The 19,792-nt window shown below is 43.2% G+C and overlaps 1 protein-coding gene across 3 annotated transcripts in view; it reads right to left on the reverse strand.

Moving 5' to 3' along the window:
* pde8a (phosphodiesterase 8A) overlaps positions 1–19,792 on the reverse strand; it is a 123,777-nt gene that overhangs the window by 86,968 nt on the left and 17,017 nt on the right. Inside the window, exon 2 of one of the 3 annotated variants that reach the window (XM_078530160.1) lies at positions 557–767. The exons of the other annotated variants lie outside the window; for them this stretch is intronic. Within the exon in view, the coding sequence (XP_078386286.1) occupies positions 557–559 (3 nt within the window). The 5' untranslated portion in view covers positions 560–767. The remainder of the gene's footprint in view (positions 1–556; positions 768–19,792) is intronic. 3 annotated transcript variants of the gene reach the window in all.

Raw genomic sequence — 19,792 nt, forward strand, 5'->3', positions numbered from 1 at the left:
GATGCACCCTGGGTGATTAGATACATGGAGAAATCCAAATTTTTACATCAGAGCAAACAGGTTCACAAAAGCTAAACAGAAAGTTTACATTTTAAAAGCTGACATAGGAAAGGAATGAAAAAATTTGCATATAGCACCATTTGCATCCACCGGACATCCCAAAGAGATTCATAACGGCACAACAGGCATAAAAGTGCAACCAAAGAAAGGCACGGCTTCATCAGCAGAAAGCGCACGCAGATGCAATTTTAAAAAATACATAAGACAGAGACCACCTCCCCGCTGACCCTACCCCAACATACACACACACACACACAACACACAAAGATTAAACCAATTTAGTGAGGGGCTCCACCGAACATGATGCTTTTCTGAAATGCAATTTTAAACATTAGACGCCTCACTGTGCTTTAGCCTCTGCCTAAAACACCACGACTTTAGCGAAACAAGTTCAGCAAGATTTTTACCTTTAATGTTCCGTGTTAATTAATTCACAGAGATAGAAGGTTATTAAAGTTAAGACAAAAAGCGGAGCACAGGCAGAAACCTAACTCACCATTTACCCCCTTCACTGGTTCACCTTCTGAATTTCTCTCTCCTTATCCAGATTACTGAAGAATCCTGTGTTTAATACGATTATGTCCGTAACCTTGGAACAGTTGTGTTGCTGCTCAGAGCCTCAGGCTGGGCTTTCAGCAGAATTCATGATTCGACATGTAAACACCAGTGCATTTTTATACTAATAGTGGCGGTTTACACTTCCTCAGCTGTATTAAAGAATGCAAAGTGTAAAATATCCTTTAGTGAAAGCACCAAGCAAAATAATCCAATTATAAATCAAAGAAGCTCCAACCAACGGGAGAGCAGTGAATGACTGAAGGAGCTGGTTTCAATAAGTGACAATCACCAGGAATAAATCCCATTTAATATTCCATTTTACAGTACATTTTCCAAAACTCTTTTGGAATTTAGAGATTAAAAGAGCTAAACCAAGCACACCACACCACATTAGTAATTGCCTCCCCTAACCCACATACAGAAGCCAGCTTATTGCTCCCCTCTCACCACCATACTCACACCTGCATCACTGCTGCTCTCACACCAATATAGTCACACCTGTATTGCTTGTCCTTCCCATTAAATAATGAGATGTGTGTGGAGCCTTTGTGAGAGGCCCATTTACTTCCATGTGCCATCCAACTCTCCAGCCAACAGTGTTCACACCAAAGCATCATCTGTGCTGCAGGTAGTTCAGGGTGAGAGAGTCAGATTCATAGAGGCATTAGGGCACAGAATGAAGCCATTCGGCACATCAATTCCCTGCCAGCTCTCTGTAGAGCAATCTGATCAGTCCCATTCCACCACTTGATCCCCATAGTCCTGCAAATTTATTTCCCTCAAATGTCCATTCAATTCTTAGATTCATGTTCCAAATTTGTCACCAAATACCCTCAGACTGTCAGAGAGACAAAGTGCACATACATTCAGAAAACAACTTAAGCCTTTGCTCTATGGATTCTGGAGAAATATAGATCCTTCGAAAACATTCCAGTCACATTGCTGCTTGTTCCAACACAGATTATAGCAGAGTCTACAGAGGTTAGGGAGGTCTGAGTCAGGAAACAGACTGCAAGTAACTGCAACACAGCGAGAGTCGATCCTATTAACAGGGGTCCATTCCCTAATGCTGGGTGCAGCTCCTGGTGCTGAACAAACCACGATTTATACAGTGAGGGACTGCCCACAGAAACATCTTAGTCAGTGTGTGCAACTTTTTGCACAATAGTTGGAGAAAGTATAATGTGGGGTAGAGGGAGTAAAGCAGGCTCTCTGCTCTGCAACAACACTGCAGGGGGAAACCACCCCTCCTGCTTAATCACTTCTCTCAGAATAAATGTGGATGATCCAGCAAACCGAATCAAACAACCTTAAACTGCACAAGGATGTGTTGTTACAGAATTTAAACTCAATTCAAACTAAACATCTTTGTATTGAATAGGCTGTAATACTGCACTCTAAGTTCCCTTAGCTATTTTATCCTTTTGCGGCACTAAATCCTTACTGTTGGCTGATCTTTAAAAAACGCTTAGCCGTTAAATAATGTCAAGTGAGGACAAAGCTAAACTAGAACTGAACGTTTTGTAAGTACAATTTTCCATAGCTTCCAGATGCTCTATTGGGAGATTTGATGGATTACACAGATCACTGAACATACTCTAATATAGATAGGGTTTCCCAGATTTCAGAACTTTTTGAAAGGGTTCAATTCAAGATGGTCCATTTGATCTAGAACAATGAAACACTCCTCCCACTGCAGCTTTTTCCTGGCAGAAAAAGCCTCAACGTAACCTCACAGCCATCAACACTGAGCCAGGCATCAGCCTTAAGTCCTGGCCTGCGGTTTGAAAGCTCTATTTTCTGACCCAGAGACAAACATGCTACGCATCGAGCCTCAAGGAACTTGGGGAAAATGAACAGATCATTGCAACTATGCAAATAGCCTGGGCCATCACTTTGCTTGCATGTTCATATTTTTGTGATCCTCAAAATGTAAGACTTAAAGTTTTGATATTAGTAAACAAATATCTGAATTTGTGCCTCAGATATTCCCTTCTTCACTAGTTTAATGGAAATAAGTACTTCAAGCAAAAAAAAACAGAGGAATTTAGGCTGAATTTAAGTGTTTGCCTCCTGCTAGCATCAGTTGGAAGTTTCAAGCTCCAGTCTCTCAAATTCTTTCTAGTTCTACTGTTTGTTCCAGTCTCTTCAAAAATCCAAAGTTTGCTCTTCTCAATTCTGACACGTGCACTATCCTATCACCACAACCTTAAACTTGACCTAAAATTAAACTAGTTATTGATCAGGTGAACTTGGCTTTATTTCATTAATCTGAAGTCAGACCAAATGCTCAGCATGGAAATGCTTATAACATCTGTTCTTGTACCTCGATACCATGGATACTTCTCATGTTTTCACTCCTCCCTCATTGTTATCCTTTCACTCCTCCCTCATTGTTATCCCTGGTTACCCACCTCTGGGATACCGAAATGCTCCAGGATTACAATTCATTGCGGCCTCAGTCAGAATCCTTTAGCCGTTTACACACACGTACCGTGGTGATAGAACAGTGCATCTCCAGAAACACCTAGAAGCATTCACTGTAAAACAAAGGAGTTCTGAGTAGAACACTTACAGCCTACATACAGACTGAACAAACCAAATTAGCAATAAAACTGTGGCGGATGAATTCCTGGAGTGTGTACAAGATGGTTTTTTAGACCAGTATGTCAAGGAACCGACCAGGGAACAGGCTATCCTAGATTTGGCATTGTGTAATGAGAAGGGGTTAATTAATAATCTTGTTGTGTGGGATCCTTTAGGTGACAGTGACAATAACATAATAGAATTCTTCGTTAGGATGGAAAGTGAAGTAGTCCGATCTGAAACTAGTGTCCTAAATCTTAAAGGAAACTTTGAAGGTATGAGGCTTGAGTTGGCTGAGATAGATTGGGGAATTTCATTAAAAGGCACGATGGTGGATAGACAATGGCTAATATTTAAGGAACTAATGTATGTATTGCAATGGTTATACATTCCTTTCTGGCACAAAAACATAACAAGAAAAGCAGCCCAACCATGGCTAGCAAAAGATATTAAGGATAGTATTAGATCCAAAAGAGGAATTGCTAGAAAAGTATAAAGTTGCTGGAAAAAGTGCCAAGCCTGAGGATTGGGGACAGTTTATAACTCGGCAAAGGAGGACCAAGAGATTGATTAAGAAAGGAAAAATAGAGTATGAGAGCAAACTTGCAAGGAACATAAAAGCTTCTATAAGTATGTAAAAAGAAGAAAATTAGTGAAGATAAATGTAGGTCCCTTACAGTCCAAAACTGGAGAATTTATAATAGAGATCAAGGAAATGGCAGAGCAATTAAACAACTACTTTAGTTCTGTCTTCATGGAGGAAGACTACACCTGGGAATATTGTGTGCAGTTTTGGTCTCCTTACCTAAGAAAGGATATACTTGTCATAGAGGGAGTGCAGCAAAGGTTTACCAGACTGATTCCTGGGATGGCAGGGCTGTTGCATGAGGAGAGGTTGGGCAGACTAGGTCTGTATTCACTGGAGTTAAGAAGAATGAGGGGAGATCTCACTGAAACATAAAATTCTGACAGGGATGGACAGACTGGATGCAGTCTTTATTTCCTCTGGTTGGGATGGGGCCTAGAACAAGGGGTCACAATCTCAGGATGCCAGGTAGGCAATTTAGGACTGAGATGAGAAGAAACGTCTTCACTCAGAGGGTGGTGAACCTATGGAATTCTCTACCACAGAGGGCTGTAGAGTCCAAGTCATTGAATATATTTAAGAAGGAAATAGATAGATTTCTGGACTCTAAAGGCATCCAGGGCTATGGGGAGAGCGCAGGAGTACATCGTTGAGATAGAGGATCAGCCATGATCATACTGAATGGCAGAGCAGGCTCGAAGGGCCGAATGACCTACTCCTGCTTCTATTTTCTATGGTTTTTATGCCTCCGAATCACAAGCTCATGGTAAATACATATTTACTCATGGATGCAAAAGAGTTTTCCAATTGTTTATATGTAGAAAAACTGCAAAAGCCAAAAGTAAAAGAGCTCGATCACAATTCAGTTTCAAATAGCAGACATTTCTTGGAAGAGTTTGAAAAAAAATGCAGAGGAGGGGCTTTGCTTTGGGTAACAGCAAGGTAAAACAAGCTGGCACCGATTCAAGTACTTCTACCCATCGCACATTGCTGTTTATATGCCAGGCTCACTCAGGCTGTTAAGCTCCGCATAAGCAGAGCTCAAATATGAAACAAGGGAGCCAATTTATGGGAAAAGCAAATAGACTTCTTACAGGCCATAAAATAAAGTCACTATCCTACCTTGTTCTACAGTAAAGCAGCAACCCTAGCCATGCTTCGATACAGTGCCAATTATTCACAGCCATGATCAAGTAGACACAGAAGGTTTCCTATTGTGGGGAAAGAGCACAATAGAGGCCAGCAATACTAGACGGTCACCAAGAATTCCAATAGGGAATTCAGAAGAAACGTCATTACCCAGAGAGTGGTGAGAATGTGGAACTTACTAACATGGGGAGCGGTTGAAGTGAACAGTATAGATGTGTTTAAGGGGAGGCTGGACAAGCATATGAGGGAGAAAGGAATGGGTGGTTAGGATGATAGATTTAGAGGAAAGATGAGAGGAAGATCTATTGAGCATAAACACCAACATGGACTTGTTGGGCCAAATGGCCTGTTTCTGTGTTGTATATCTTATGTGATGTACCCAGCTCTGTGATCCTACTTATAAAGTGATTTCAGCTTTGCACTGAGTACATATGTCCAACGTTGCATGATTATAACTTATCCATATCTGTGTACCTTGGAATTAACAAAACAAAATAAATGCTTAAACAATCTGAGTCACTTGACCAGTAGATGACTTTAAGAGGGATCTTTTCTGTAATTCAGGGTGCAGCCCCTCACCAGGAACATAGAAAGTAGGAGCAGCAGTAGGCCATTCAGCCCCTCGAGTCTGCTCTGCCATTCAACTAGATCATGGCTAATCTTCTACCTCAATGCCATTTTCCTGCACTACCCCCATATCCCTTGATATCTTTAATATTTAGAAATCTATCGATCCGGTCTTGAATATACTTAATGGTGAGCCTCAAAAGCTTGCTGGGGTACGGAATTCCAAAGATTCACCACCCTAAGTGAAAAAATTCCTCCTCCTCTGACTGTGTCTCCTGGTTCAAGACACAAGCCCCCTCTTTTCACCAGCCAGGGTAGACATCCTTCCTGCATCTACCCTGTCACATCCTGTATAAATTTTGTATGTTTCAATGGGATCACAGACTCAGAATCACATTGCAGAGGCCCTTCGGCCCATCGAGTCTGCACCGACCCCTCACCCCACATTTTTCTGATCTCTAGAGAACACAGGCCAAGTCTCCTCAATCTCCCTACAAAAGTAGGGAGGTTATGCTTCTGTTGTACAGGGCACTAGTGAGACCACATTTGGGGTGCCGTGTACACTATTGGTCACCATATTTAAGGAAGGATGTAAATGCATTGGAAGCAGTTCAGAGGAGGTTTACCAGATTTACCACCTGGAATGGGTGGGTTGTCTGATGAGGAAAGGTTGAACAGGCTAGGCTTGTATCCACTGGAGTTTAGAAGAGTAAGAAGCGACTTGATTGAAACAGATAAGATCCTGAGGGGTCTTGACAGGGTGGATGTGGAGAGGATGTTTCCGCTTGTGGGTGCATCTAGAATGAGGGGGGTCACTGTTTAAAAATAAGAGGTCACCCATTTAAAACAGAGATGCTGTGAAATTCTTTCACTCAGAGGGTCATGAGTCTTTGGAACTCTCTTCCTGAAAGGGCAGTAGAAGCAGAGTCTTTGAATATTTTTAAGGCAGAGGTGAGTAGATTCTTGGTAAGCAAGGGAGTGATAGGTTATCAGGGTTAGTTGGGATGCAGGTTTCAGGTTACTATCAGATCAGCCATGATCTTATTAAATGGCAGAGCAGGCTCGAAGGGCTGAATGGCCTACTCCTGCCCCTTGTTCATATGTTTATATGCTCTCCTCATAGGTCAATGCCACCATCCCAGGAATCAGTCTGGTGGACCATCGCTGTACTCCCTCCATGACAAATATATCCTTCCTGCGGTAAGGAGACCAAATCTGTACACAATGCTCAATTTATCACCGTGCAAGAAATACTCTGCATTTCAATTTTTCCTACCAAAGTGGATAACTTCAGATTTTTCCACATTATATTCCATCTGCCTTGTTCTTGCCCACTCACTTAACCTATCAAAATCCCTTTGAAGTCTTTTTGCATCCTCCTCACAACTCACATTCCCACCTGGTTTTGTCATCAGCAGACTTTCATGTGTGGGACCTTATTGAGAAAGTCTTCTGATAATCCAAATATACCACATCCACAGGTCCCCTCTTATTTATTCTGCTTATTACATTGTCAAAAAACTAACAGCTTTGTCAAACACGATTTCCCTTTTATAAATCCATGCTGAAACTGCTCAACCCTACCATTATTTTAGGGATGGGCTATAAATGCTGGCCCAGCCAGCGAAGCCCACATCCTGTGAATGATCATCTACCTCCACGCCATTCTCCCCCACTATCCCCCCATTTTACATTCTCTATCTGCCAAATTTTTGCCGTCTCACTTAACCTATCTGTATCCCTTTGCAGACTCCTTACATCATCTTCACAACTCACCTTCCTACCCATCTTTGTCATCAAATTTTGCAATCTTTACTTTCTTTTCCCTTGTGGATAGAGGATTGGCTAGCTAACAAGAAACAGAGCGTAGGCATAAATGGGGCATTTTCAGGTTGACAAGGTGTAGCAAATGTAGTCTCACAGGGATCAGTGCTGCAGCCTCATATATTTATAACCTATCTTAATGATTTAGATGACAGGATTGACTATATGGTTGCAAAATTAGTATTTATTTCCTCCCCCTTTTGCCCCATGATTATTTCTCAATGGGGCCTATATTGACTTTGGCCTCTCTCTTCCTTTTTATATATTTAAAGAAGCTCTTACTGTCTGTTTTTATATTACTTGCTAGTTTAGTTTACCCTCAAAGTTTATTTTCTCCCTCTATTATTTTTTGGTCATCTTCTGTTGGTTTTTAAAATTTTCCCCAACTTTCTGGCTTACCACTAATCTTTGCCACATTGTATGTTCTTTCTTTCAATGTGATACAATCCTTACATTCCTTGGTTAACCATGGTTGGTTTATCCCCTTCCTACAATCCTTCCTCACTGGGATATATCTTTGTTTTGAGTCATGAACTATTTTCTTAAACGTCTGCCATTGTTCATCAACCATCTTTTCTGCTAAACTCTTTTCCCAGTCCACTCCAGCCAACTCTGTCCTCATTCCTTTGTAATTACCCTTATTTAAGTTTAGCACAGATGCTTCCGAACTAAGTTTCTCACTCTCAAACTGAATACTAAATTCCATCATGTTATGATCACTGTTTCCTAGGGAATCTTTTACTATTAGATCATTTATTAAACCTACCTCATTACACATTACCAAATCCAAATATCCTGATCCCTGGTTGGATCCACAACATATTGTTCTAGGAAAATGTCCCAAATACACTCTGAATTCTTGCTCTGTACGTGAAGAGTGCTGATTGGTTGGCAAGTGGACTCTGATTGGTAGAGGCATTGCCATGGAGAATGCACCAGTGATGGTGACTAACAGTTAACTGCCAACTGTTGTTTGAAGTTTAAACCAGGCAGCTGGACCCCGATTGGTCAAGGCATTGCCCTGAGGAATGAGTCAGCGAATGGCTGTCACTTATTTTGTTTAGCTGAAACAAGACGCAATGTGTGCACATATTCTGTCTGTCTGCAAAGAACAGGGCCCTGTGCATTAATATATGTAGCTTCCAGTACACACTAATGCACCACACTGCAAGCCTGATTGATAAGTTGTGTACTACCAAACAGCTATTAGAATTCTCTCTCCTAGGGTCGTGAGTCTGTGGGATTCTTTTCCCCAGAAGAGCGGTGGAGGCAGGGTCATTGATGATTTTTAAGGCCGAATTAGATAGATTCTTGATTGACAAGGCAGTGAAAGTTTATAGGGGGTAGGAATGAAGTGGAATTGAGGCCACAATCAGATCTATGATCTTATTGAATGGCACAGCATGTCCGAGGGGCCGAATGGCTGACTCTCACTCCGAATTCATTAGCAGCCATGGTTGGATCACCTTTCCTGCTGGGATTTTGTCTCTCAAAGGAGCTTAAATTTGTTGTAACCCATGTATTAATTCTTTAAATTGCTAGCTATTGCCTGTCTACCATCATACCTTTCAAGGTAGTTTCCCAATCGACCTCAGCCAATTTGCCCCTCATACCTCCATAGTTTCCTTTGTTTAGATTTAAGACCCTAGTCTTCAATCAACCTAGTGATTGAACTACATCACATTCAAACTTAATGCAAAATTCCATCATATGCAGTCACTCTTCCCTAGAGGCACCTTTACAATGAGATTATTAATTAGTCCTCTCTCATTGCACCATACTAGATCTAGTAGCCTGTTCTCCAGTTGGTTCCTCAAAATACTGCTCTAGAAAACCATCTGTATACATTCCAGGAATTCGCCCTCCTCAGCATTAGTGCTAATTAGTTTTACCCAGTCTATATGTAGTTTGAAGTCCCCATGATTACTCTATTACATGAACCTCTAATTTCCTGATTTATACTGTGCCCGACATGACCACTAGTCTGGTGGCCTATAAATTCCTACCAATGTTTGCCCCTTGCTGTTTTTTTTTAGCTCAAACCAAACTAATTATACATCTTACCAGATACTAACCATGGTACTTCAGTGATCTGGTTACTTCAGCCTCACACAACTCAGCTCACTCACTTAAAAGCAATATATTGAGAATGCAGGAATAAAGACAGAAAATTCAGGAAACATTCAGCAGGTCTGGTAGTATTTGTGGAGAGAGAAATACGAGTTATGTTTTAGGTTGATTAGCTTTCATCAGGACTTCCATTTCAGCCTTCCAAACCTGTGCTCAATACATCCTCCTTTCTCAACCCAGGATCGATTGTGTCCATTCCATTCCCACACTTCTTCCTTCCTCTCTTCCGCCAATCTTCCCCCACAAAACTAAAAAAGGGGTCCTCCTTCTCCTCACCTACGTTCCACCAGCCTGCATGTTCAATACATTCCCCTCAATTCCAGCATACTCCTCCCTTCCAGCAATGCATAGAGACCGTTCCTTCAGTGACATCCTGGTCCACTACTCAATCACTCCCCCACCCCGCACCATGCAAGTGTGTAAATGAGCTTGCTAGAAACAACATACATTCATACACAGGCACCCATTCTCTGCAAACAAAAGGAATATGTTCAAGTTCTTGTGCCTTTTTTGAATTACCCCATAGCTTGGGAAGCCTATAGTTTCCTGTTCCTTTCTCCATGGGAACGCAACAGCCAATCGAAGTTGTCTTGCCAACCAATCAGCACTACTTTGCTCTTGTGGTAGAAATTCTGACTGTTTGAAATTTGTCATTCTTGCATTTGTCCTGATGAGTGCAACATGAAAAGCTTTAGCAACGTGTCTCTCCTTTCAGCAATATTCAAGTTCTGTACTGCCAAACAACTGTTAATATTGTATTCTCTGCTCACATGTGGACTCCTCTACACTGGAGAAGCTAAATGCAAATTGGGAGACTGCTTCCATTCAATCCACAAGCATGACCCGGAGCTGTTGGTCACCTGTCATTTTAATCCTGCACTCCATTTTGACCTTGGCTTCCTGCAGTGTTCCAATGAAGCTCAATGTCAACTCGGTGAGCAGCACCCCATCTTTCGAAAAGGCACATTAGGGCCTTCTGAACCCAATGCTGATTTTACCAATTTCAGGTTATAATCTCTGCCCCCATTGTTTTTTGCTGTTGGTAATGATTCTACTTTCCTATTCACACCCTCCTAGACGCATCTTTTGTGCATCTTTTGTTTCTTTGTCTGCCTCATTATCACCTCTTCTGGCCTTGCAACATCATCCATTGTCATTTAATCTCTCCTGCCTTCCACCCTATCGCTACCTTGCCTTTTGTTCTTTCCTCCCATTTTGCCTTTCCCTATCTCTATTTTTGTTTAAAACTTTCTCATTAGAATTGGAAAGACTAGAGATATGAGATTAATCAACCTGAAACGTTCGCTCCATTTCTTACTCCACAGAGGCCAGAACTGCTGAGTATTTCCAGCATTTTTGTGTTTTTTTCAGCTCACCAACTCCTCTCTGCCACTTGCCACACGTACTGTTGATGTTTCAGAAAGAAAGTCACCATCCTAGACCAGAGCACAAGATGGCTCCTACCATAACCCATACCATTGGCCCATTTCGACTGGCACAATGAGGTGGCAAGACCCTGGTTTAGGGTTAAAGCAAAAAACTGCGGATGCTGGAAATCCAAAACAAAAATAAAAATAAAACTACCTGGAAAAACTCAGCAGGTCTGGCAGCATCTGCAGAGAGGAACACAGTTAACATTTCGAGTCTGTATGACTCTTCAACAGAACTAAGTAAAAATAGAAAAGAGGTGAAATATAAGCTGGTTTAAGGGGGTGGGGGGGTGGGACAGGTAGAGCTGGATAGAGGGCCAGTGATAGGTGGAGATAGCCAAAAGATGTCACAGACAAAAGGGCAAAGAGGTGTTGAAGGTGGTGATATTATCTAAGGAATGTGCTAATTAAGGGTAGAAAGCAGGACAAGCAAGGTACAGATAGCCCTAGTGAGGGTGGGGTGGGTTGAAGGAATCGAAATAGGCTAATAGGTCGAGATAAAACAATGGATGGAAATACATTTAAAAATAATGGAAATAGGTGGGAAAAGAAAAATCTATATAAATTATTGGGAAAAAAAAGGGGGGGGATCGGAAAGAGGATGGGGATGGAGGAGAGAGTTCATGATCTAAAATTGTTGAACTCAATATTCAGTCTGGAAGGCTGTAAAGTGCCTAGTCGGAAGATGAGGTGCTGTTCCTCCAGTTTGTGTTCAGCTTCACTGGAACAATGCAGCAGGCCAAGGATGGACATGTGGACATGAGAGCAGGGTGGAGTGTTGAAATGGCAAGCGACAGGAAGGTCTGGGTCATGCTTGCGGACAGACCAAAGGTGTTCTGCAAAGCGGTCACCCAGTCTGCGTTTGGTCTCTCCAATGTAGAGGAAACCGCATTGGGAGCAGCGAACGCAGTAGACTAAATTGAGGGAAGTGCAAGTGAAATGCTGCTTCACTTGAAAGGAGTGTTTGGGCCCTTGAACGGTGAGGAGAGGGGAAGTAAAGGGGCAGGTGTTGCACCTTCTGCAGTTGCATGGGAAGGTGCTGTGGGAGGGGGTTGAGGTGTAGGGGGTGATGGAGGAGTGGACCAGGGTGTCCCGGAGGGAACGATCCCTGCGGAATGCCGCCGGGGGGGTGAAAGGAAGATGTGTCTGGTGGTGGCATCGTGCTGGAGTTGGCGGAGGATGATCCTTTGAATGCGGAGGCTGGTGGGGTGATAAGTGAGGACAAGGGGGACCCTATCATGGTTCTGGGAGGGAGAGGAAGGTGTGAGGGCGGATGTGCGGGAGATGGGCCGGACATGGTTGAGGGCCCTGTCAACCACCGTGGGTGGAAAACCTCGGTTAAGGAAGAAGGAAGACATGTCAGAGGAACTGTTTTTGAAAGTGGCATCATCAGAACAGATGCGACAGAGGCGAAGGAACTGAGAGAATGGGATGGAGTCCTTACAGGAAGCGAGGTGTGAGGAGCTGTAGTCGAAGTAGCTGTGGGAGTCGGTAGGCTTGTAATGGATATTGGTGGACAGTCTATCACCAGAAATTGAGACAGAGAGGTCAAGGAAGGATTAGGGTTGTTGTTTACGTCACTGTACAGAGGCCCCTATGGGAATATAGGCCCGGCTCTGATATTCTCAATAGTTGGTTGTCTAGGTCAACGCATAATAGGCACTTTAAGATGTTAACCACTGAAACCAAGAGAACCAGTTTTCAGAAATGACACAGAAGGGGAAGGGGAAAAAAAGGACAATGCAGATTGGGGGGAAAAGGGTTATTAATGAGGATATTGTAACTTAAAGGAACGCAGGCAGCAGAGTGTAATCTGTGACATACTCTCCTGACAGTTACGTCACATTTCAGCACAATGTGAATCCACGTGGATTTACATAAACAATGTGAAGCAACGTGGATTTACATCACTCGCTCGTCACTGGATCCAGCTTATCAGGTGTTCAGCGATCTATCCCCCTTCCCCATCTCCTACACAGTCCAAACCAGCTGCTCTTTCAATCTGGATTAATCAACTCTCTAGTGTTTAATCAGTCTCACGTGCCACATATTGCTCAATGACTGTATAAGCCTGTGACGCCCGCAGATTACAAGTGCAAGCTCCCAGTAATTGACACAAACATTTGATGACACAAGCACAACAGCAACCCTTCAGATAAAAGCTGGATACCAGTGTCTGTCCTTGGTGGATAAATAATAATATTAGTTAGGCCCCTAATCCAGCAATTAACCTATGGGTCACATCGAGTTAGACATAGTCAGCATGAAGGACAGTTTTGCCCTTGGCTGTGAATAAAATCCCTCAAACGTACCCTTATCTTAATTGCCATTGACCAGAAACTGAACTGGACTAGCCACATCAATACTGTGGCTACAAGAGGTCAGAGGCTAGGAATCCTGCGGTGAGTGACTCACCTTCTGACTCCCCAAAATCTGTCCACCATCTACAAGGCACAAGTCAGAAGTGTGATTTAATACTTCCCACTTGCCTGGATGAGTGCAGCTCCAACAACACTCAAGAAGCTTGACACCATCCAGGACAAAGCAACCCGCTTGATTGGCACCCCTTCTACCACCCTCCCTCCACTACCAGCACACAGTGGCAGCAGTGTGTACCATCTATAAGATGCACTGCAGGAACTCACGAAGGCTCCTCAGACAGCACCTTCCAAACCCACGACCACTACGACCACCTGGAAGTTCCCCTCCAAACTCCCCGACACCCTGACTTGGAAATATATCGCCGTTCCTTCACTATTGCTGGGTCAAAATCCTGGAATTCCCTCCCTGACAGCACTGTGGGTGTACCACATGGACTGCAGCAGTTCTCAAGGGCAATTAAGGATGGGCAATAAATGCTGGCCTAGCCAATGACATGCGCATCTCGTGAATGGATAAAAATTCAATAGCCGGTCAGAGTTTTCAGATGGTAGGTATATGACTGGTAAAGTTATCCATTGGTCTCAACACATGTGGACTCTCTCTCTCCCACGTTTTCCTCACCTGACACAATATCTTCCCTTTTCGGGTAATTTAGACACCGAATCCATTTCTATTCAGGTTGTTACTGAGCAAACTGGAACTGTACCTTCCTGGGAACTTGAATGACAGATGCACATGGTCAGAGTGCCAGGCAAATAAACACAGTCCAATGCAATGCCTGTGAGATGTGGTGACATTAACTTCTTGTTAAAAACAGTCACAAGTCAGTGGCCTAAATAAGTGAGCATAGCATGCTTAGACAGGTTAAAGAACCAGTTGAGGAAATATAACTGGAACTAATCAGACGCAAGTAATGAAAGATTGTGTGTTCTAACACAGTGGTTCTGCACTTCTCAAACTGCTAGAAATGCACAAGTCAGTCAGAATCTAAAAGAGACACCGGATGTTCAGGTATGATGCACCAACAGGCAGTTACAAAGACCATATCCCAGGGCAGGTCATCCTGCACCTCCACCCCACCTCCTGCGGTCCAGAATAGGCCCTCTTTTATTTAGAATCAGCCCTTATAATAGTCGTGGCTCAGTTGGTAGCATTTCACCCAAGTCAGAAGGTTGTGGATCCCACTCCAGAGGCTTGAGCACAAAAATCTACAGCAACACTCCAGTATAGTACTGCTGGAGGTGTTTTTCTGATGAGACATTAAACAGGTGCCCCGTCTGCCCTCACAGGTGGATATTAACGTTCCCATGGCATTATTTTGAAGAACAAGGAGGAAGTTAACACTGGTTTCCCGGAAAACATTTCTCTCTCATTCACCATAAAAACATTTTATCTGGTCATTATCATATTGCTTGGTTAGAGCCCGTTCCCTGCAATTTAATTAGTGTTTTCTACTTTACACTTCAAAAGTACCTCATTGGCTATAAGGTGCTTTACAGGGATGTTTGGAGGGCATGAAAGGCACTATATAAATGCAAGTCTTTTTTAAAAGTGACTTTTGAGAGATTTTTTTTCTTCCACACAACAAACAGGTAATTTGTGTTTTAAAAGAAATCCAACTTGTGCGGAGCAGGAGAACCAGGAACGAGTGGGGTATTAGTGTGAGAACAGCTCATTCATGTTCACCTCAGTGTCGTTAGCAACATCAGCAAACCTTGTTCAACTGGGCTACCTCTCTGGATTTAAACAATAATTTTAGTATCGGTACGAGTGTTTTGCTCCAGAGCTGATATCAGGCAAATGCTGCTTAAATTAACAAGCACCCCTCATCTCTACTGTCACGCACGCACATTCATTGTCATTAGCCTGGCTTGACCCTCTTATTTAAAACCTGCTGCTCTTGTTACCCAATGCAAGCTGTAGGAAGCTAAGACAACACAAGCTGCAACAGTCATGCCTTAAATCTAGCAAGTGAGTTTGTGAAAGTAGTTTCTGCCAAAGATTAGTAACTGTTGCTTGGATAACTGGATTGCTATGTTAGAATAATCTGTTAGCTAATATTCGCTAGTACGCAGTTCATAGCTTTGGACTGACTGGGTCAGCAGACGCCAGCACACATTGATAATGAATAATGGCGCTTGATACACTAAATGAACATAATCCAATTTTATTCTGGACCATGCAAGTTTTCATTTCACATTTAGCCTGATCCACCATAGCTACAATACAAATTCGGATTTTTCAACGTAAAAAACAACTACATTTTCTTTTAAAAAGGAGCAGCTAACTGTCCCTTTAAGAGAACATCTTGCTTTAAATCATGAGATGCCTCTTTAAATATAATCAAGTCTGACATTGCCTTGAACTTTAAAAATAAAGCTGTAATTATTACTGCTTTTCCTACAGAGCCCTTTCTTCTAGGATTTACAGCTCAACCAAGGGCCAAATGAAAATCTCTATGAACACCACCTTATTTTTGTTTTTTTTTATTCATTCATTGGATGTGGGTGTCGCTGGCTGGGCCAGCATTTATTGCTCATCCCTAGTTGCCCTTGAGAAGGTGATGGTGAGCTGCCTTCTTGAACTGCTGCAGTCCATGTGGTGTAGGTACACTCACAGTGATGTTAGGGAGGGAGTTCCAGGATTTTGACCCAGTGACAGTGAAGGAACGGCGATATATTTCCAAAGTCAGGGTGGTGAGCGGCTTGGAGGGAAACTTGTAGGTAATGGTGTTCCCATCTATCTGCTACCCTTGATCTCCTAGATGGTAATGGTGGTGGGTTTGGAAGGTGTTGTCTAAGGAGCCTTGGTGAATTCCTGCAGTGCATCTTGTAGATGGTACACACTGCTGCTACTGTGCGTCAGTGTTGGAGTGAATGTTTGTGGATGTGGTGCAAATCAAGCAGGCTGCTTTGTCCTGGATGGTGTCAAGCTTCTTGAGCGTTGTGGGAGCTGCACTCATCCAGACAAGTGGGGAGTATTCCATCACACTCCTGACTTGTGCCTTGTGGACAGGCTTTGGAGAGTCAGCTGGTGAGTTACTCGTCACATGGTTCCTAGCCTCTGACCTGCTCTTGTAGCTACAGTATTTATATGGCTAGTCCAGTTTAATTTCTAGTCAATGGTAACCCCCAGGATGTTGATAGTGGAGGATTCAGTGATGGCAATACCATTGAACGTCAAGGGACGACGGTTAGATTCTCTCTTGTTGGGAACATTTCAGTGTTCCTAATATGGACAAGATTTCATCTGACGAATATCACTCTTCAAATATTCCACATGTGCAATGGTTCTGAACAGAGAGATCCCACGAAGTCAGAGCCAGTTATACTCTTTCAAGTTATCAACAGTCACAGATTGCAACTCTGAGTACAATCACAGTTCTTGGTTTTCCGGGAGTGGGACATGAACCCACAACCCTCTGATTCAAAGGCGAGGGTGCTATGAACTGAGCCACAGCTGACACAATGCACGCACAGTATACAAAAAATAATTGGAGAATTGGCAGTGTAGTCTAATCAAGAGGTTTGCTAGGTTATAGAGACTAAAACAGTTATCTGGAAGTGATTACAGTGTGATAATCTAATCAAGAGCTGGCTATTAACAACAATAATATTCCTCTTGAATGTAGCAATATAATAGGAATCGGTGGGCTCAATTACTGGTTGCAATTCACTCCCAAATCTCAATTAATCTATATAATCCTAGGATTTTTGACACAGAACCAGGCCATTCAGCCCAACCAGGCCATGCTGGAATCAGAGCCCCTCAATGATATTCTTGTATATCACAATTATCTATTCAATGCAGAACACAAGTTACGGTGACAGATCATTTGTGAAAGCCACAAGTTACAAAATCACCCTCAATTGATGACAATATGAGCAATTTTCTGTGCTCTCCAGTAAGTACCAGTATACAACTCACTCTTCATGCAGAGGCCCTGCAAACATCAGCTCACTGCACCCAACATTACAATGGTCAATCACACAAAGTAATACTATCCAGCACTTCAAAAACTGCATATTATCTAAATGGTGAGAGACTGCAAACCTCTGAGATTCAGAAGGATCTGGGTGTCTTAGTGCATGAATCACAAAAGGCTAGTATAGAGGTACAGCAAGTTAATAGAATGTTATTGTTTATTGTGAGGGGAATTGAATACAAAAGTGGGGAGGTTATGCTTCAGTTGTACAGGGCAATGGTGAGACCACATTGGAAGTACTGTGTACAGTACTGGTCACCTCATTTAAGGAAGGATGTAAATGCACTGGAAGTAGTTCAGACAAGGTTTACCAGACTAATACCAGGAATGGGCAGGTTGTCTTATGAGGAAAGGTTGGACAGACTAGGCTTGTATCCACTGGAGTTTAGAAGGCTAAGAGGAGGCTTGATTGAAACATACAAGATCCTGAGGGGTCTTGACAGGGTGGATGTGGAGAGGATGTTTCCTCTTATGGGAGAATCTAGGACTAGGTGGGGGTCACTGTTTAAAAATAAAGGGTCGCCCATTTAAAACAGAGATGAGGCGTAATTCTTTCACTCAGAGGGTCGCGAGTCTTTGGAACTCTCTTCCTGAAAAGACTGTGGAAGCAGAATCTTTGAATATTTTTAAGGCAGAGGTGGGTAGATTATTGGTAAGCAAGGGGGTGATAGGTTATCAGGGGTAGGTGGGATGCAGGTTTCAGGTTAGTAACAGCTCAGACATGATCTTATTAAATGACAGAGCAGGCATGAGGGACTGAAAGGCCTACTCCTTGTTCCTATGTAATTATGGCAATGATAAATCACTGAGAGGTAAAGCTGCTTGAACTCAGCAATTTTAGTACGAGTCAAGATTTCAAAGATGTTCGAAAGATTCCTAAACTAGAGCAACTGCTCCCTGTGAAATAACAAAGTTCAGTTGTAATTTAAACCTTTCCAAAGCACAGATATGAATTTAAATCATACAGCACAAGGGCCAAGATGGTTAATCAATCACATCAAGCAGCAAGTCCAGAAATACCAGACTCTAATGTTTCTCCCCTTATCCAGCCTCTTCCACTGACATCCACGATTCTTCTACGTGGAACATTCCTTGTTCCAGTCCTACTCCGGCCCCCTCCCACAACTCTTTCTCCGGTACATCGATGATTACTTCGGTGCTGCTTCATGCTCTCATCTGGACCTGGAAAAATTTATTAATTTTGCTTCCAATTTCCACCCCGCCATCATTTTCACATGGTCCATCTCTGACACGTCCCTTCCCTTCCTAGACCTCTCTGTCTCAATTTCTGGTGATAGACTGTCCACCAATATCCATTACAAGCCTACCGACTCCACAGCTACCTTGACTACAGCTCCTCACAGCCCGCTTCCTGTAAGGACTCCATCCCATTCTCTCAGTTCCTTCGTCTCTGTCGCATCTGTTCTGATGATACCACTTTCAAAAACAGTTCCTCTGACATGTCTTCCTTCTTCCTTAACCGAGGGTTTCCACCCACGGGGGTTGACAGGGCACTCAAGCTGTCCGGTCCATCTCCCGCGCATCCGCCCTCACACCTTCTTCTCCATCCCAGAAACGTGATAGGGTCCCCCTTGTCCTCACTTATCACCCCACCAGCCTCCGCATTCAAAGGATCATCCTCCGCCATTTCCGCCATCTCCAGCATGATGCCACCACCAAACACATCTTCCTTTCACCCCGCCCGGCGGCATTCCGCAGGAATCGTTCCCTCCGGGACACCCTGGTCCACTCCTCCATCACCCCCTACACCTCAACCCCCTCCCACAGCACCTTCCCATGCAACCGCAGAAGGTGCAACACCTGCCCCTCTCCTCACCGTCCAAAGGCCCAAACACTTCTTTCAAGTGAAGCAGCATTTCACTTGCACTTCCCTCAATTTAGTCTACTGCATTTGTTGCTCCCAATGCGGTTTCCTGTACATTGGAGAGACCAAACGCAGACTGGGTGACCGCTTTGCAGAACATCTTTGGTCTGTCCGCAAGCATGACCCAGACCTCCCTGTCGCTTGCCATTTCAACACTCCACCCTGCTCTCATGCCCACATGTCTGTCCTTGGCCTGCTGCATTGTTCCAGTGAAGCTCAACGCAAACTGGAGGAACAGCACCTCATCTTCCGACTAGGCACTTTACAGCCTTCCGGACTGAATATTGAGTTCAACAATTTTAGATCATGAACTCTCACCTCCATCCCCACCCACTTTCCGATTCGCCCCCTTTTTTCCCCCAATAATTTATATAGATTTTTCTTTTCCCACCTACTTCCATTATTTTTAAATGTATTTCCATCCATTGTTTTATCTCTACCTTTTAGCCTTTTTTGATTCCTTCACCTCACCCCACCCCCACTAAGGCTATCTGTACCTTGCTTGTCCTGCTTTCTACCCTTAATTAGCACGTTCCTTAGATAATATCACCACCTTCAACACCTCTTTGTCCTTTTGTCTGTGACATCTTTTGGTTATCTCCACCTATCACTGGCCCTCTATCCAGCTCTACCTGTCCCACCCCCTCCAC

This window comes from Cetorhinus maximus, chromosome 26, assembly GCF_964194155.1.
Source record: "Cetorhinus maximus chromosome 26, sCetMax3.hap1.1, whole genome shotgun sequence".
NCBI lineage: Eukaryota > Metazoa > Chordata > Chondrichthyes > Lamniformes > Cetorhinidae > Cetorhinus > Cetorhinus maximus.